Source organism: Paramisgurnus dabryanus, chromosome 21, assembly GCF_030506205.2.
Source record: "Paramisgurnus dabryanus chromosome 21, PD_genome_1.1, whole genome shotgun sequence".
Lineage (NCBI taxonomy): Eukaryota > Metazoa > Chordata > Actinopteri > Cypriniformes > Cobitidae > Paramisgurnus > Paramisgurnus dabryanus.
The window spans coordinates 11,935,429-11,956,006 of record NC_133357.1 but is presented as its reverse complement, the minus strand read 5'-3'; the positions used below and the strand labels follow the sequence as shown (position 1 = coordinate 11,956,006).

Sequence of the window (20,578 nt, the reverse complement as noted above, 5' to 3'; positions counted from 1 at the left end):
CGCAAAGCCTGCTGCAGTGCAGGCTTCGCTGAAGACCGCATCAAGGGGGCAAAGGAGGCGCTGATGAGCACAGTTCAAATCGTAAAAATGACAGATGGGACACCCTACAGACTCGTAGACTAAGCGAGAACGCGCAATTTAAGGCCACGCGACGGAAAGTCCACATGAAGTGCGCCATTTGGGACAGGGCCAGTGTTATTCAATGGGACTTGAGGGCAACAAAAAAATTTAATTACACTTCATTAATCTTTTTTCTGAAACTGGTTTCTGTCATTTACTGTAGTTTTTATCACGCTGATGTAAATTCAAGTGTTTGTTTTTAAAATAAATGTGTTTTTAGTTAGTTTTTTAATGCTATAAAGCCGGTGGTGTGACGTCATGATTGACAGCTGGGATATGCGCATTCTGGGAGAGCGTCTTTACTTCCTGCTCACTACTGCGCAGACCCAAGATGTTAGCGTCATATCGGGACACTGGCGGCTTCACTTTTCACCAATGGAAGAGAGCGAACAGGACTCGTCCATCTTGTTTTACAGTCTATGGGCGGGTCTATCAAAATTAGGTCCAGATTCTATTGGGGTAGGGGCGTGATTGTTTAGGTGATTTCAAATGTCAACATTGGCTTTCAAAGATCGTACACCCCATCTTTAACTTTTTTGCAATCTAAAAAACATTTTTCTGTTGAAAGAACCTTTTGTGAAACAGAAAGGTTTGTCGGATGTTAAAGTCCCTATGAAATCAAAACTGACCATTCTTATTTTTTTATTAATATTGCAGTGTTTGTTATAAACAATTCATTCATCTTACGCCCCATTCAGACAGCCAGCGATCAGCAGTAGCAGAGCGACGCGATCTCATTCATTTCAATGGAAACCAGGCGACTTCTGGCGACACAAGCGAAAGTGACCGTTGGCGACCGTATGGGCGACGCGAGAAAGTTACGAAAAGTTTAACTTTATGCAAATGTCGAGCGAATTTCGGGAGCGACTACCAATGAGAACAAAGTAGTGGAGTTCACGTCATCCTTCTCTCGTCAGTTACTGGCGTGGATGGTACTCATTTGTTTATGACAAGCAGATTTAGAAACGCCTCATTGAAAGAGACGGGCGACACACAGCGATAATGTCGCTGGCTGTCTAAACGAGGGGTAAGTCATTATATTTTAAAAAAATCATGTGCCCTCATAAACTTCAGAATCAGAATCTGAAAATGTACTTCTTGTGGCGATCATTCTCAGATGACATTAGCTAGACGGCATCCGTTAACTCCGCCCCCTGTCAGCCTGATGCCAGTTCCATTTCTAAATAAAACACCTACTTTTCTATATCCTATCAAAGCACAGTGAAAAAACACAAGCCATTTGTGTGATATTCCGTTTTAGTCGGAAATACATCACAGCACGGAAGTTGATCGCGACTTCTGGTTCACATTTTTTAAGTTTTTTTATGGAACCATTCGCTCAAAAAATAGTGGTTCTATGGCATCGTGAAGCACATTTATTTTGTGTGTAGTATGTGTGAAATATAAGTGCACAGTGGTGGTCTATGTCAGTAACTGTATTTCTTTTTGCTCCCCACTGACTCAATGGACAGACAAAATTAAAGACCGTAAGTATTTCGAGAATCTCACCTCTTTGTGACATATGTTTTTGCATGCAACTCCCACTCGCACTAAAATTATCCTAAGATTTTTTTATTAACCAAAAGAGCCTGCAGCAATAACCAAAATGATGAGCTGAGAAATTTGTTTGAGTCAGGAGTGTGGGAACAACTGAAAAACACATTAGATCTAATAAGGCAAAGAAAAATCATTTCTTGTGCTCATGTTGAGAGTAAATAACTATCAAACTTTTGAGTGTTCTGATCCCTTCAATAGTCTAAGACCTCAACCATCTCAGTCTTCATCTTGTATAGTCAAATCAATAGTAAACAATTCATCCTGTGCTCCACTGCTTCAGTAAAATGAAGGATTTTTGGAAACATCACTAACTGCATGGCCAGTCAGTGAATTACTAGTAGAAATACTAAGTGTGCATGTAAAAGACTGAAGTCATAAATTGCATGGTAAGTGACTGGTCTAACTGTATTATTCGTGTTTTTATGTCCGGTGTAAGCACTTGTTTATAGCTTCACTGCCTGTGTATGTGGATCACATCTCTAATGCTTTTTGCTCTTCCTGCCTCAGTTTCACTCACTAATGCTTTCACAGCCTGCTCATCCATCGTGCGCTCACATAATCTTCATGTTGTACCTCTACACTGTATCTCCTCTTTCACTGACATAATACTTAGTTTCTCACATACAGAAATGAATCCAGTGCAGAGGAAGGGCTGTTTAATCACAGCGACTGATATTCCTCCTCCATTCACATCTAATGAATGTTATTATATTCTTCTTGAAATAGTCTGTATCTATTTTTAAGATCTTGATTCTCAAACTTCACGGCTCCAGGGAATGTGGCGGATAAATGAATGTTTAATGTCTGATTCTGTGCTATCTCTACAGTGAAAAGCCCACCAGTAATTACTGCCCAACCAAAGTCTGTTACCACCTTTTCTGCCGAAGACATCGCACTCACCTGTGAAGCAACTGGGAATCCCCCACCCACGTCAGTATCTATTATGTGTTTACACGATTTATTAATACTTGACGTTTTTTTGCATGTGCACTCGCAACCCCTATCCTATGGTTGTATAAACTACTAAGACTAGTGACCGGTTTCAAAAACATAGCTGTGAAGTAAAGACTGCATCTTAAGGACTAGCAATTAGTTGGGGCTAATCAATCTTACTATATGGATTTAAATTAGACCAATTTATCTTTTTATGTAACACTTAAAGGAAAACACCACTGTTTTTCAATGTTTTACTATGTTCTCACCTCAACTTAGACAAATTAATACATACCTGTTTTTTTTCAATGCGTGCACTTAATCTTTGTACTGTGTGTCGTGAATGTGTTAGCATTTAGCCTAGCCCCATTGATTCCTTAGGATACAAACAGGGATGAATTTAGAAGCCACCAAACACTTCCATGTTTTCCCAATTTAAAGACTGTTACATGAGTAGTTACATGAGTAGTTACATGAGTAAGTATGGTTGTGCAAAATAAAACGTGCTAATTTTTTAAGCAGATAAAAAATGAAAACTATATTGTTTGGCAGAAGAGCACTTAGTTTGCAGCACTTCGACTTCAGCGCGCAGTAACATCATAACTTGCCCGAGGTCGAAGTGCTGCAAACTAAAGGGTTGTGTACACCAAAACTTTTATGCCCGTGGCCGGCGCATGTTTTCAATTGTTTCCAATGGAAGCTCTGCGTTTTTCAAATAAGCCTGCAGCTAGCGGTTTTCTTCCGCGCTGAAAACCGTTCCCAGCATTTTTTTTGCGCTCAGAACTGAGCACCGAGAGTTGAAAAATTTTCAACTTTGGATGAAAAGCTCCGCTCTTCAATGTCAGTTCTCACGCGGCAGTCCAATCACATTGGAGGTGGGGCGGGACAAGTATCACAGCAACCAACCGTCTCACAGCTGACGTATCAGAGCTACCAAAGCGCTTAGCTGAAGAAAGCTGGCACTCAGCTGAAAAACAGCTGGCATTCGGCGTTTTCCAGGCGTTTTCAGCCGCGTTTAAAAGTTTTGGTGTGTCCAGCCCCTAAGTGCTCTTCCGCCATACAATATAGTTCTCATTTTTTATCTGCTTAAAGTGCCCGTATTATGAAAAACTCACTTTTTCTGGGTTTTGGGGTGTTATTTTGTGTCTCTGATGCTCCCGCACGCATACAAACTTGGAAAAAAATCGATCCATGCTGTTTTGAGTGAGATACAGGTTTCTGAATGTCCTCTGCCTTGAGTCTCAGATTGCGCCAGTTAAAACTCAGCTCCTTTGTGACGTAACAAACCGTTTCGTCACATTCAGTTTGAATTTTCCCGCCCACCACCCCACTCGCAGGTCTCCACCCACCAGGTAGCTAGAGAGCATAGAGCAGTCACTTGAATGAGACCCTCTGTGCTGTTATCATCTCTCACGGAAATAACAGCGCTATTTGGACATTATGGATTATACTCCCACCTACTTTTAAAAACAAAGTTTTAACGCGTGGTTATTGGAACCCGGAGTAATCTTATATACAGTGTGTTACGACGCAAACAGTCCTCAGATTGTAGGCGATAAGACCTTCATGCGAAATCTGATGTAAACAACAGACTATGTATCTATATTTCACGGATTATAAGCATTTGTGGACAAAAAATGGTAATTGGATGTATTTTATTGGACTTTCATGGATCATTCACACATCTGAATCGATTCGCGATCGCGTTGTTTCATCACAAAAGGTAAGCAGTCACGTTATATTTTGCATGTTGTCATCTTCTGTCACAAAATACTACATTTATGATGCTAGAGCTAAAAGCTTTTTGCCAAACTAACCGAGACCGTACGCCCCGGCTTTTCTGACGAGGCGAGCCTCTAATAACTTTACGGTCCGCATAGATATATACACGGTCCGGACCTCCCGCTAGCTTCTAGCAATTAGCACGCGGTCCACAAGCAGTATACATCCCCCGTCGGGTCTTAATTTCTGTAATTTACGAAAATAATGCGTTTGAAAATGTTTATAACGGGAATATGTTAGTATTGTCCAGGGAAAACGAGTGTATTGTTCAGACTGCTACATCACAATTTACGCTGGAATCTTTGTGTGTCATGATGAGTTTGACACACCGAGACCGGGCCTTGCCGCCCCGGCTTTTCTGACGAGGCTAACCCCCGAGCCTCTTCTAACTTTACGGTCCGGACCTCCCGCTAGCTTCTAGCAATTAGCACGCGGTCCACAAGCAGTATACATCCCCCGTCGGGTCTTAATTTCTGTAATTTGCGAAAATAATGCGTTTGAAAATGTTTTATAATGGGAATATGTTAGCATTGTCCAGGGAAAACGAGTTTATTGTTGTGACTGCTAACGTAACATCACAATTTACTCTGGAATCATTGTGTGTCATGAGTTTCTTCTCCTGTAGTGTACTTATTAGTGATACTTTTCTGTATGATTTGTCTGTTGGCAACATAAACCGTTAATAATAATAATTATATATAAAATAATAACACAGTATGGTCTGTACTGCTCACGATACCACTGAGCACGCGCACGGGCACATGACGTTAGTAGTGGGGCGTGATCAAAGGAGCAGCAGCTCATAAATATGTAAGACTAGCTCAAAACGGCACAATCTGAACTGCCCTGAAACAGAGGCTACTAGAGATGGGTAACAATCTTTTCCTACAAGCTATTTCGAGCAAACAACTTTTGAAACATGCTTTATGGAACTCATACACCTATATAACTTGTGGAAAAGCAGTCATAAGATGGGCACTTTAAAAAAATTGCCACGTTTTATTTTGTGCAACCATACTTACTCGTGTAACGACTTATGTAACAGTCTTTAAATAGGGAAAACATGGAAGTGTTTGGTGGCTTTTAAATTCATCCCTGTTTGGATCCTAAGGAATGAATGGGGCTAGGCTAAATGCTAACACATTCACGAAGCGCTTGTACAAATATTAAGTGCACGCATTAAATAAAGATAGGTATGTATTAATTCATCTAAATTGATATAAGAATATAGTAAAATATACATGGAATACATGACTAACTTTTAAGACTAGTCTTAGAAGTTCATGTTACCAGCCACAGATCATTTAATGTACTGTTTATGCTAGTGTACCCATTGTGTATTTTCATGTTGTGTATTTAAATTAATTGAGATCAAATTTTTTCTTCACCACACCATCACAAGGTTCCGATGGGTAAAAGACGGTGTGGAGTTTGACCCATCTAAAGACCCGGACCTGTCGGTGTCCAGAGATTCAGGAACATTTTCCCTGACAGCCAAGGATGGACCAATCCACCAGTATCGGGGCACATACAACTGCTACGCGTCAAATGAACTCGGCACGGCTGTGTCTAATGAGGCTCGCATTGTCACAGCCAGTAAGTCACACTCATTACTGCAACATCACATACTTGATTGAGTGTTTGATACCCTTGATGTGGCCACATGCGGTGAGTTTACTTAAGAGAGAATCTGGTGCTCTGTAGATAACAGCCCAAAACCAAACTCTATCCCCCTGCTGATTCAAATGCATGAAAAATCAATTAGCAGAGAAATTACAGCTCATTTTGTACAGACATGGTCAACATGGTCCATCTATCTATCTATCTATCTATCTATCTATCTATCTATCTATCTATCTATCTATCTATCTATCTATCTATCTATCTATCTATCTATCTATCTATCTATCTCATATCATACCACCTCTCTGGCAGTTTCCCTGACAACGGTTACCTCAGTAACCGGTGTGAGTTGACGTGGTATAAGTGTGTCAGCAGGGACAGCCACTCCTGAGATATATGTGAGCAGGAAGTAAGGGGTTCTCACTGTGAGCTGAGCTAACAATAGCACACACATTATTAACTCCACATGCAGCTGGGCCGGGTATGTTAATATGGGCAAATATACTCTTATAATTTCAAAGCATTTTCTGATTGACGCTAGCCTAGTTTGAATGTCATTCATTTGCATTGTGTTTGTTTGTGGTGTGGAACCACAAGTAATCTCAGATTGTGTGTCAGAAAAATACAGTTAAATTAATTTAACAATGTAATCGCTATTTTTTTTTTACAGTGATTTAAACTCTTTTTTGAAAACCGTTTCACATCAAAAAGGATAACTATATAAAGAGAACTATATTCGCATCCACAACACTTGAAGTTAGGATATTTATTGTAAGCTTGTATGCTGCAATTTCATATTTTAAAGGATAAGTCCACTTTTATAAGAACATTTCCTGATAATTTACTCTTTTTCAGTCAAAAAGACATTAAGTTTTTTAAGGAAAACATTCCAGGATTTTTCTCCATATATCAGTACCCCCAAAAAACACAATTATGCGATTGCATGATTCAATGCATAATCAGCCAAACTCCGCATATTTATGCGAGGGCCGCATTTTTTAAATACCCCGCACCTTCGCCACATAAATTGCCGATTTTTGCTCGCAAAATATGTGGGGCTTGCATGATTTCATAATCATATAAAAAGTCAAATATATCTTAGCAGAAAGTAAAAAAATGTTGCATTTACTTCACACATGCGCAGCCATGTCCCCTGTTGTCATGGGAATGTTAGGAAGTGACGTAATTAGATGACGTGAACATTAATGAAAAGCTGCAAAAGCTGCAAACAGTTTTTGCAAGTTCCCGCAATTTCATTGCATAAAATTGCATAAATATCCGACATATTTCATTGCATTTTTTAAGAAAACGTGCAAGATCAAGGATTTTTGCCCGCAACAATCACAAAAAATTCAGCTTTTTCTGGAAGGACTGTATAATATATAGCGGATTTCAATTGACCCCAATGGTTTAATGGTTCAAATTGCAGTTTCAAGCAGCTTTAAATGGTCCTAACTGAGGCGTAAGGGTCTATAGCAAAACTTTTGTTAGTTTCACCAAAAAGCTTGTCTTGCTAGCCCTGGGATGCGCGTGCACGACCTTCAGGGATCTACGCTAACCTTTTTCCCAAGGTGTACATGTGAATGAAAAATGAAAAATATTAGGAGCACACAAAGAAATATAGGAGCACAGTGAAAAAGTTGATTAAACTGCTCAATTCATATGGATTAGTTTTATGATCTTTTTAAGAACTTTTTTCGAAGCATCAAAGTGGTAGTTGTGTAGGCTGTCAATGGAGGCAAAGAAATCTCTCAATTTCATCAAAATGTTTTTCATTTATGTTCCGAAGATGAGTGAAAGTCTTACGGGTTTAGAACGACATGATGGAGAGTTATAAATGACAGAATTTTTTATTTTGGGTGAACTACCCGTTTAATATTTATCCAAATATTATTTTTAGCCTACTTCAAAATATATAAAATAATGAACACCTCAATAAAATGCTAAAAACAAAATTAATTAATGATAATCACGTTGAAAGGTTACATATGCCATATGCCAAACAGGCTCTCCTGATTTTGCCAAGTGGGGGATGTCCTCAGGGCAACATTATGTTGACCCTGGGACAACATTTCAATCAACCAATCAGATTTCAGGAATAAGTTTACAGTTTGTTTTAAGTTTAAGCTTACAACCAGGATTAGCTGTTTCTAGACCGTTGTTATTCACTTGTCATGTCCCTCTGATTTTAGGGTTTGGTTACGGTTAGGGTTGGGGTTTGGTTTGGGTTTTATTTAGAAAAATGTTGTCCTTGGGTCAACACAATATGTTGCCCTGAGGACATCAACCACTTGGCAAAATCAGTTTGAGCATGCCAAACATATGCCAAACTACTGCTCCAGTGTTTACAAGTATGTAGAAAGAGGATAGTCCTCCTAAAAATGGAGTAATGTTTGTGGAGTAATGTGGAATAATTTGTGTAGCAATCCTCCATAAAAGTGCGCAAGCCCTCTCTTTTTTAATTGTTCATCAGTTGGAAAAAGGTCACTAAAGGGTCGATCACACAGAACGCTTTTATGACAGTGGTAGGCGCCTTTTTTGAATGGTTTTCTATGGGCAGTGAGCTTTATGTGTATCTGCGCTGTTTAAATGCACCAAACACCTTGCGTTTAAGCCACCTCCCATGCCACATGTTATTATAGGGACGGAAAAGTCTCCAAAAAGTTGCTTGGAACAACCTTACATCAACCTTCCATCACAAAAACATTTCATTAATAAATTAATATAAATAAAAATAAAAGTATTTTGCTGTATTGTTGTAACAAAGTATCTACCGTTTTTGTTCTCATAGACACGCCCACTCAACAGAAGGAAAAGAAGGTGGTCAAGAAAGTAGAAGTAGGAGAAAGTGTGGTTCTTCCCTGCTTTCCTCCGAACAGCACCGTTGCTCCAGTAATCCACTGGATGGACAAGAGTAAGTTCTTTAAAAGAATCGAAAACCTCTGGTTTAGACCAATTTTGTTGTGTTATTCTGGTGGTTGGCATGCTGAAATAAAACAAGAAATGTTTTAATAGGACACAAAGAGCCGCAGTGTATATACACTTGGAAATATAATCGTATTTATGGTAATCAAGCCGAGACAGCTAAGTGTTTTAAAAACTGGTCTTTTTGAACATTTTGTTCCTAAGGAATACTTGCTTCTCTTTGTTTTTAGGGCTACGACACATTCAACAGAATGAACGAGTGATCCAAGGTCGTGATGGGAACCTGTACTTCTCTCATGTGACTGAGGCAGACAGCCGTGAAGACTACACGTGCAACACACAGTTCCCCAGCGCCCGTATCATCATGCTCAAAGACCCCATCAAACTGATTGTTGCACCCTGTAAGCAACAAGGCAGCTAGCAAACATCATTTAAGTGACATACCAGCAGCAAACATCTTCAATACGTCACAGAAAACCATGTGTGACCCTGGACCACAAAACAGGTCGAAGTCGCACGGGTATATTTGTAGCAATGGCCAACAATACATTGAATGGGTCAAAATCATTAGGATATGAATTAAAGATCATGTTCCATGAAGATATACATTTCATACAGTAAATATATAAAAATTATTACTGGCTTTGTGGCCCAGGGTCCCATATGACATGCAAAACACTACATCCTTATGATTCAGCACTATATTTATCCTGAAACAACCTAAAAAATGCATTGCATAATTAAACTGTTATTTATTTACCAGCCCAGATATCTAACCGCTAGCAATGGCACCCCATAGCTCCAGTGTGTGAATTTCTCAGGCTGTAGCTTAAGATCCAGCAGAGGATGTTCTGTGTTGAGCTGAGAGATCTCTCTGAAACTGCATACACTGCGTTCTGTACAGAAGCTTTAAAAGACATTGTGTTTATTTATGAGTTTTATAATGTCCTCTCCTTCGCCTTTTCCCCTCATTTAAGTCAGTAATTTCTTCTTTTGTGTGTATCTGTAGCCAACTCAGTGGTGCGGAACAGACGGCCGCAAATGATGCGACCCACAGGCTCTCATAGCAGCTACCTGGTGCTCACCAATCAAACATTGGAGCTGGAGTGCATTGTTCAGGGCCTGTAAGTCCTGCTTGTGTGCTGTATTGTATTTACAAATTGTTTTTAGAACAGAACCAAGTTATTTTCTTTTTTCGAACAAGAATATTTTAAAGCAAGGTTTGCTATCCTTCCAGAAATGGTTCGCACTATAAAGAACGATTTGTTGGTTCACCTTAAAATAATAAGTGACATAGTTGCCATAAAATTTTGAGTTCATTCAACTTAAAGGGACTCCACTTTTTTATATGTTCATTTTCAGCTGCCCTGGAGTTAGAACTTGATTTTTACCATTTTGGAATTCATTCAGCAGATTTCCGGGTCTAGCGCTACCACTTTTAGCATAGCTTAGCACAAGCCATTGAATCTGATTAGACCATTAGCATCGCGCTCAAAAATGGCCAAAGAGTTTTTAAGACTGACAGAAAATTAAAAGTTACGATTTTTTAGGCAAATATGGCTAGGAACTATACTCTTATTCTGGTGTAATAATCAAGGACTTTGCTGCCGTAACATGGCCGCAGGAGGCGCAATGATATTACGCAGAGCCTGAAAATAGTCCCTTTAGTAACTTTTAACAGCAGGGGACTATTTTCGGGCACTGCGTAATATCATTGCACCTCCTGCAGCAATGTTACGACAGCAAAGTCCTTGATTATTATGTTGGAATGTGAGTATAGTTCCTAGCCATATCTGCCTAGAAAATCACAACTTTCAATTTTCTGTCGTTCTTAGTACACGATGTAACTACAGAAGAGTCAAGTTTTAAATAGGAGAATTTTTTTGCGCGATGCTAATGGTCTAATCCGATTCAATGGATTGTGCTAAGATATGCTAAAAGTGGTAGCGCCAGACCCGGAGATCAGCTGAATGGATTCCAAAACAATAAAAATCAAATGTTTAACTCTAGGGGAGTTGGAAAATTAAAAAAGTGTAGTGTTTCTTTAAAAAATATTAGTTGACCTTAAAGCTCTACTGTGTACTTTATTGAGTTAATTCTTAACAAAAACCCATGTTTTCTTTCAAAAGTATGTGCTCATTCATGTGTAATTACTTCCCACCCACTAATCAAAGTATTCTCGTAAGTGTAGAATCTGCTATATAAAATGCATACCGTCGAAGCGCTCTCTGGCTGAATCCATGTTGTGCCTCCATCTTTGAAATACATTCGCTGACGAGGGACATTCCTGAAATTCAAGCTCCGCCTTTCGCGCTTTCACTCTACACTCACGCTGCCCGATAGCTGAAGCCTCCAGAGGTTGCATGTGTAGGCGGTATACGTCATCAAGACAGTCTTATTTCAGAATATTAACAATTATAAAGCTGACAATTATTCTTAGTTAATTGTAAATTGATGTAATATGCGTATGACTTGCGAATGTAATGCTCAGTTAATTTAAATAAACCAGGCTTGATGACGTATCCAGCCTGTGACCTGCGTAGCTTGAATCCTTCGGATTTTACAACAACCGCACACCGTGATGAACCTGCGATCTAATGCTTTGATTTGAAAGCCTGTTGAAGACATATTCTCGAGGACATTAAAACAAATCGCCAAGGATGCGAAACGGGGATTTTAAACGACAACGTGACAGGAAAAACATCAAGACCAAAGTCACTATTGGAGTTAGTTTTCCAAGATGGGCTCAAGGGACACTGAAGTTGCACTTTCTATATTCTCCACAGGTAATTCAGCATATTCGTTTACATCTATACAGTCCATGTTGTAAACTTGAAGTTTTGTAGTTCCTTGGCTAACTTTAGCATGATTATGCATAACACTTGTTAGTGTAAACATGCATGTGGTTTAATGTGTTCAACAGACACACGCCGTCTCTCCGCCCATTTATGTAATCTGAGGTACTGAGATAAATGTTTTCATCTTTTCTGACCTCTAGCACAAACACACGGTGACAGCGCTATTTTTAGCCTTTCATTGATAAAAGCGTCTGATCTGCGCGTCTTTCGTTTCATTTTACAAGCGTGTGAATGTTGCGCGATCTTTTTTCACCAAAATGAGAGAAAGCTCTTACATATACACGGACATGTAACATGTTTACTGAAAACATAAGCATTGTACTCTGACATAATGTCTGACATAATACTCTGATAAAGTGAAAGTTGCGCGATCTTTTTTCACCAATCTGAGAGAAAGCTCTTACATATACACGGACATGTAACGTTTACTTAAAACATAAGCATTGTACTTTGACATAATATTAGTTCGCGTCCATTTAAACCCGTCATGGTTGCTTTTTGTATGTGATTTTAAGCGGACATATCATGACAATCAGACTTTTTTCATGTTAAACATAAATCTGTGTGCTTTGATGGATCACAGGCAAAGGACATTGCAAATTGTTCATTTTTTCTCATTGCTTTTGCTTTGTAGCTACTGGAAGCCATGTTAACCTTGGCATGACACGGCCGGGCCACCGTACGAGTTAAAACGCGTTCCGAATGGGGAGGGCTAGAAAGTAATATTCAGTTGCTTGTCATATAGACTTTCACCGCGAGATGGGAGTAGATCTTACACAGTGGAGCTTTAAAAAAAAAAGTTTTAAAAGGATAGTTGTGTCAACTAATATTTTTAAGGAAACCAGGTAACTTAACTTGTATAAGGAAACTTACATTCAAAATTCTCCCTTTGCTTAGACCCTCTCCCAAAATCCAGTGGATCAGGAAAGATGGGGTCCTGTCTGAGACACGTACTTCCAAAGACAGTTTTGATCGAGTTCTTCTCCTCAAGAAAATCACTGAGTCTGACAGCGGCGAGTATCAGTGTACCGCCACCAACACGCAAGGCATTGCCACTCACACCTACAGCATCACTGTGGAAGGTATGCAGCATATCAGGTATCAGGTCCTCTGCTGATTTTGATAGAGGGGTTTGAATTTGAAGGAATTTGAAAGAGAATTTGCCAGCCTGCCGAGTCCAGGTATAACATCCCGGCAACATCGGGGTTACAGATTTGTTACACAGTCTATGAAAGCTAAACAAAAGTCGTTTTTAGTTATTTACTGTTTTTTACCTAAAATCTGGTTTATATTCACATTCTGTGAAAAATATACAATTTTTTATCTTTAATATTGACTGAGTAAGACCATGTCAAAGATTAAAATTTAACTGAAACTTTAATGCTCCTGATCTCAAAATGAGATTATATGAGACTTTAACCTGGATTTCACAAACATGGTCACATTTATCTGTAAGAGCTTATTGGTATACAGTACGTTTTTTATTTTGTACATATTGTATGTACTGTATATTGTGTTTGGTTTGTCTAGCTGCCCCATTTTGGATTAAGAATCCAAAGAGTCAGCTTTATGCACCTGGAGAGACAGTCAACCTGGAGTGTAAGGCTGATGGCATTCCCAGCCCAGTAGTCACATGGAGCATCAATGGAATTCCTCTTTCTGGTAACTGATCTATTTCAGGAAACGTCATGTTCATGCATATTTTTTTGTGTGTGCTGTTATGCATTTACATACCAAGGTGTCTTTTTGTATAGATACTGACCCTGACCCTAGGCGCACTTTGAAGGATGGCACACTAACTATAAGTAATGTGGATCTGATGGACACCGCTGTGTATCAGTGCAAAGCTGCCAATAAGCACGGAACAATCCTCACCAATGCCTACGTCTATGTTATAGGTGAGGAAAGTTTCAAAAACACCATTTATTTTTAGTGGTGCTTGCTAAGACGTGACAAATGAATGAATATGTGAATGATTCTGCAAACTAGGCAGCTTGTGAACTTGAAGTAGTGATTCGTCTTAGGAAGGCAATAAGATGAGAAGTGCAAAATACATTTTAAAGACAGAGAGGGAGAGAAAGGATAAGTGATGTTTATATATACAGTACTGATCAAAGGTTTGGAAACACTTGACTGAAATGTTTCCCATGATCTTAAACATCTTTTAATCTGAAGGTTTAAAAAGTACTTTTGTAGACACAAATAAAGTTGTGACAAACATATAGATTTATTTTATAAGATAAGTTTTATTTAAAAGAAATTATTTATGAAATAGATAGATAGAAAAAGCAGCCAATAAGAGCCTAGAATAGATGGTAACTCTTCAATATTGTTTAATAAGCATCTCAGGGTAAAACTTCAAGAAGGTGCGTGATAAAATTTTACAAGAGTTTGCAAATTCTAGGCAAAGAGTGACTATCTATAGACAGATGGATTGATGGATGGATGGATGGATGGATACAGTGGATGGATGGATGGATGGATGGATGGATGGATGGATAGATAGATAGTTAGATGGATGGATGGATGGATGGATGGATGGATGGATGGATACAGTAAATGGATGGATGGATGGATGGATGGGTGGATACAGTAGATTGGTTGGTTGGATGGATGGATAGATACAATAGATGGATGGATGGATGGATGGATACAGTAAATGGATTGATGCATGGTTGGATACAATGGATGGATAGATACTGTAGATGGATGGATAGATGGATACAGTAGATGGATGGATGGATGGATGGATAGATGGATGCAGTAGACGGACGGATGGATGGATAGATGGATGCAGTAGACGGACGAATGGATGGATAGATGGACGGACAGACAGAAAGACAGACAGATAGATAGAGACGATAGACAGAGACGATAGATAGAGACAATTGATAAATGGATGGATGGGGAGAGTAGATGGATGGATGGATGGATGGATGGATGGATGGATGGATGGATGGATATAGTGGATGGATGGATGGATGGATGGATGGATGGATGGATGGATGGATGGATGGATGGATGGATGGATGGATGGATGGATGGATGGATGGATAGATAGATGGATAGATAGATGGATAGACAGATAGTTGGATGGATGGATGGATGGATACAGTAAATGGATGGATGGATGGTTAGATACAGTAGATTGGTTGGTTGAATGGATGGATACAATAGATGGATGAATGCATGGATGGATACATTAGATGGATGAATGGATAGATTCTGTAGATAGATGGATAGATGGGTACAGTAGATGGATGGATGGATGGATGGATGGATACAATAGATGGATGGATACAAAGGATGGATGGATGGATGGATAGATTCTGTAGATGGATGGATAGATGGATACAGTAGATGGATGGATGGATGGATGGATACAGTAGATGGATGGATGCATGGATGGATACAAAGGATGGATGGATGGATAGATTCTGTAGATGGATGGATAGATGGATACAGTAGATGGATGGATGGATGGATACAGTAGATGGATGGATGGATGGATGGATACAAAGGATGGATGGATGGATGGATAGATTCTGTAGATGGATGGATAGATGGATATATTCTGTAGATGGATGGATAGATGGATACAGTAGATGGATGGATGGATGGATGGATGGATACAGTAGATGGATGGATGCATGGATGAATACAATATATGGCTGGATATAGGGCTGGGCGGTATGACGGTATATTCCGTTACCGCGGAATAAAATGTCAGACGTAACAGATTTTTCTATTCCGTCTATTCCGCGGAATGCAAATAAGTGGGCGTGGCTAACTCTGCCCTCCAGCATGTTAGACTGACTGTGACCGAGAAACATGTAAAATAGTTCAATTATAAAAAATGAACGAGTTATTTGTGTATTTTTTATAACAAGTGCCAGGGAATCCACCGCGGGTCACGCAGCGAGACTCTTGTCTTGCTCGCTCTCGCGCTCTCTCTCTCGCGCGCGCGCGCTCTCTCTCTCGCGCGCGCGCGCTCTCTCTCTCCTCATGCAGCAGCCGGCCGGTCTCTCGCGTCACGTGCAGAGGTCTCTCTAGGCAAGCGCAAGAAGCTGCGCCTGCGACGCCAAATAAAGAGTTCTTCTAGCACATAATGCTAATTGTTGTAAAGTTTTCTGAACTTTAAGCAAGCTAAGACAAAACTCGCGTTTATATCTGTGACACGTGCGCTGCTGTGGCGCCATTTGCTTATACAACCATATTTGATCGGAAAGATGAGAAAGAGATGCAAATGTTAAGGTCTAATAGAAAGTAAAGGGCGTCAAGACCTTAAAACAAACTTTATGATCATCACATCATAGCACCTGTCACATTTATAATATCTAGAGCTTCTTCTCTCATATACAGGTATTTATCCTGTCTGTAGGTTTTTGCATATATTTATACCTGTTCATTTTACATATTGCATATGTTTAATGTAATGTATGCATAAATACAAAATACAATGAAGCCATACTATAGCTTCAATAGTCTATAAAATTAATAACTCAATTAAAAGCAAGATTCTGTCTTATCAAGACTTATCTGTTGTTATCTTCTGGGCATTTTCACTTTAACATTATTAACTTTAAATTGCTCATATTTTAAAACTGTGGTGAGCATTTAGTTAAAAGCTATAGTGAGTGGTGTATTTCTGTACATTTTTATCATCAAAAAACAATAAAAACTGAAAAACATGTATACCGTGAAATATTCCGTTCAGTGAAATAAAATGACTCATTCCGTGAAATAGATTTTTGGCCATTCCGCCCACCCCTAGCTGGATACAGTAAATGGATGAATGGATGGACGGATACAATGGAGGGATGGATAGATACTGTAGATGGATGGATAGATGGATACAGTAGATGGATGGATGGTTGGTTGGTTGGTTGGTTGGATGGACAAAGTAGATGGATGGACGGTTGGATGGATGATAGATGGATGCAGTAGATGGACGGAAAGACAGACAGACAGATAGATAGACAGAGACGATAGATAGATAGAGACAATTGATAAATGGATGGATGGGGACAGGAGATGGATGGATGGCTGGATGGATGGATGAATGGATGGATACAGTAGATTGGTTGGTTGGATACAGTGGATGGATGTATGGATGGATGGAAACAGTAGATGGATGGATGGATGGACACAGTAGATAGATGGATACCGGAAATGCATTGATGGATGGATACAGTAGATGGATGGATGGATGGATACATGGATGAGTACGGTAGAGACAATAGATGGAGACAATGAATAGATAGACAGATAGATAGATAGATAGATAGATAGATAGATAGATAGATAGATAGATAGATAGATAGATAGAGAGAAAAATCTAATAATTTTTAAATCTGTGAAACTAAATAAGAGTGAATGTCTTGTTTTTGTAGAACTACCTCCACAGATCCTGACAGAAGATGGTCTGATGTACTCTGTGGCAGAAGGACAGAAGATTGAGCTGGCTTGTGAGACCTTTGGCTCTCCTCTGCCCAGTGTCACATGGTGAGACAGGCTTGATCTAGCGGGGTGTCTCTTCTACACATGCCAGAACTGCACCTGCCAGCTGTCTTGAATATTGGTGGGGGGGGAGAAGCTTTGGAGGGATTAAAATGACGATAGGAAAAATTTCCATCAATTCAATTGCCATTTTTATGATGTTGCATCCATCCAAACATGCTAAAATAAATACGGTGTTTTCACAGGGAGGGGGAGTCCTGGGGCGATCTGTTCACCAACCCCAGGATGAGTCTGTTATCTGATGGCTATCTACAGATCAATAATGCTTCCCTCAATGACAGCGGCCAGTATACCTGCACTGTGAAAAATGACAAAATCACCATCACAGCTGAGTTGGATGTACTCAGTGAGTTACAAATGCATGAATGTACACAACTTCATACACTTATGATTCATAACTGACCATATTTAGACAGTAAGGCTAATCTCTGTTAATTCAATTTACATATAAATGTATGCATTTAAAAGACGCTTTTATCTAAATTGACAGTGCATTGAAGTTTAATATTTTATGTGTTCCTGGTTTTAAACCCATGTTTTAATACTTTTACTCCGAAGGACAGGATTGACTGGAGATAGAGATGGTGGGATTGGGAAAAGGGGTTTTTGCATGCACATAGAGGGTTTTGCAGCAAAAGAGAGTCAAATTTGTTAAAGACCAATTAAGTGACATTTGTGAAAATAAGGCATTTCAATTACTGACCAATAACCTTTTATCATTGCCATTAAAGTGAAATTACTAAACCTTAACATAAGAACCTGATCAAAAATACCAATTTACAAGAAAACATGTCAGATGCACTTAGAGGGTTTTGCTTCATTTACTTACTATTTCATTCTTTCTGCCAGATAAAACGGTCATTGTGAAGCCTCCAAAAAATCTGAGAATCCAGCGAGGGAAACCAGCAACCCTCACTTGTGAGTACCAGGTGGACGCCAGACAGGACGCTCCTCAGGTCCAGTGGAGGAAGAACAGCCAGAAGCTCTTAGAGTCCTTCGACTCAGACAGGTACGCTTGCAGAACTTTCCAGACTTCCTGTCTGCTATAAATAAGCTGAGCTCATGAAAGATGAAAATTATTAACCATAAATGTCCTAGGTACATGATAGATGAGTCCACCCTCATAATTCCTGAGGTGGAGGAAGAGAATGCAGGGATTTATACCTGTGAGGTCATTACCACTCTGGATGTGGCTGAAGCGACTGGCTCCATTACTATTGTTGGTAGGGCACTCTATAATGTGTGAAATAAATGTCCGTTCTCTGTGACTGGATTATCTACAAACGATACCTGTCAGAATTTATGCACACTGTGAGAATAAGAAATGTAGTAAGACTTATGGTTAAAACCAGATTTGTGCTTTGTGCCAGTGGAACAAGATAAAATGCACTTTTTGGTAAGATTTCAGACGTTATAGATGTATTCGATTAAACACAGCAAGGATTTTTGCAATGAAAACATCATGTGTTTCCCATCGAAAGGGCAAGATCTGTTTCGCTGGAGGCAGTTATGAAATGACCTTTAACAGCATATGTGTCTACATCTTAACACTTGACCTCATTTACTAGACCGACCTGATCCTCCAACCCAAGTTCTGATGATCGAACCGAAAGACCGCAGTGTTACGCTCAGCTGGACACCTGGAGAGGCTCACAACAGCCCTGTGTTAGGTACTGTATACCATACACAATCTCTTACAATGTTTAATATGTTTGTGTGCATAGCGTTTATGTAATGCATTTGGTTTGTGTACCTTTTAATGTCAAATTTCGAAAGGAAGGGGTGAGCTGTGAACCGAGCTGTTGGTTGTAATCTCACGCTAGATGACGCAAAAATCTACACAGTGGACCATAAAAGTTGTCTTTATTTCTAACAATGCAGTGCAGTACCCAATCACACTTGTAGCCAGTCAGCAGTAAGGGGCGTGTCTACTAACTGACATCGTTGCCTGGGTTGCGTATGTGTGCGGCGGGCCTATCAAAGAAGGGTTAGATTCTTTAGGGTGTGGGAGTGTTTGTTTAGGTCATTTTAATCGTCAGCATTGGCTTTCAGAGATCATGGACCCCGCCTAGGGTTCCCATGGGTCCTTGAAATCCTTGAAAGTTTGTGAATCTGGGGGGGGGGAATTCAAGGCCCTGGAAGTTTTTGAAAATATACATACATAGATACAGGTCATTGAAAGTGCTTGAATCTAGTTAATGCAAGAAGTTTTCTGGAAAAAAATCCATATTTCCTGTGTAGTGTAGGATAATATCATAAAAATTCTAGATTTTTTTAAGCGCACATGCTTAACTGTTTGCTTTAAATGCTGCGAATGTTGATTCATACCAAAATGCTTTTTTGCATAGTTGTGTTTGACACACAAAAACGCCTCTGGTTACGTATGTAACTGTTGTTCCGCTGCATCTCCCTTGCCATACTTCCTGCGTCCCTGTAACGCCGTCTTTGGCAATATTTCAGATAGCGATATACTTCCTGGCTCCCACAACACCCTGTCTTTGTCGTTAAGCCTCACCATTGGTTGAATTTGATATACACATTCAGACGCATTTACCCCTGGAGGCGTCCCCATAGTGTCACCGCAGTGACGCAGCGCTAGTTCCCTCGAAAGGGAACTGTAACAATGTATCTTAAAAGGTAACACGATGTAACCTTGCTCTCACTTGAAATGTGTCCTCACATTTAGTCCTTGAATTTGAGGGTATTGGACCTGGAAAGTCCTTGAAAGGTCCTTGAATTTGAAGTTAACTAAGGTGTGGGAACCCTGGGTCTGCCTTTTATACTGCAAAATATAGACATGTGTTTAATGTACATATTTAATTTTTTTTGCAAATAAATGTCCTCTGGGTTGATATGTTAGATAATGCAATGACATTTTTATGTTTTTAAATGTGCCTGACGTCTCCAAGTAATATCTGAAAAATATATACTATATGTAAATCTCTGACCTGACCCTGTTTTTGTATGTCTGTGTTTATTTATGTATCTAGAGTATTTAATTGAGTTTGAGGAGGTTGGATCTGAAAGAAGTGAATGGGAGGAACTGCTCCGTGTGTCAGGCAGCAAGCGGCGAGCTGTTCTTCCTCTGAAACCCTTCATTTCCTATCGTTTTCGGGTCATTGCCATCAACGAGGTCGGCAAGAGCGACCCCAGCATGCGTACTGATGCCTATCACACGCAAGCGGCTCGTAAGTAATGCTGAACATCACACTCACACATGTACGTGTGTTTGTGTTCTTTAAAACTGACCAGTTTTTGGA

At 39.6% G+C, this 20,578-nt stretch overlaps 1 protein-coding gene across 3 annotated transcripts in view; it reads left to right on the top strand.

Annotated features, from left to right (window-relative positions):
• Positions 1–20,578, top strand: part of l1cama (L1 cell adhesion molecule, paralog a) — a 67,441-nt gene that overhangs the window by 38,995 nt on the left and 7,868 nt on the right. For 2 of the 3 annotated variants that reach the window (XM_065285597.2, XM_065285595.2), the window contains exons 3-17: positions 1,593–1,607; positions 2,505–2,607; positions 5,795–5,988; positions 8,807–8,929; positions 9,171–9,341; positions 9,950–10,064; positions 12,696–12,880; positions 13,329–13,460; positions 13,553–13,696; positions 17,192–17,303; positions 17,504–17,664; positions 18,168–18,327; positions 18,417–18,541; positions 18,887–18,988; positions 20,309–20,506. In XM_065285597.2, the coding sequence (XP_065141669.1) occupies positions 1,593–1,607; positions 2,505–2,607; positions 5,795–5,988; positions 8,807–8,929; positions 9,171–9,341; positions 9,950–10,064; positions 12,696–12,880; positions 13,329–13,460; positions 13,553–13,696; positions 17,192–17,303; positions 17,504–17,664; positions 18,168–18,327; positions 18,417–18,541; positions 18,887–18,988; positions 20,309–20,506 (2,040 nt within the window). The remainder of the gene's footprint in view (positions 1–1,592; positions 1,608–2,504; positions 2,608–5,794; positions 5,989–8,806; positions 8,930–9,170; positions 9,342–9,949; positions 10,065–12,695; positions 12,881–13,328; positions 13,461–13,552; positions 13,697–17,191; positions 17,304–17,503; positions 17,665–18,167; positions 18,328–18,416; positions 18,542–18,886; positions 18,989–20,308; positions 20,507–20,578) is intronic. The other variant, XM_065285598.2, reaches the window with a different exon arrangement.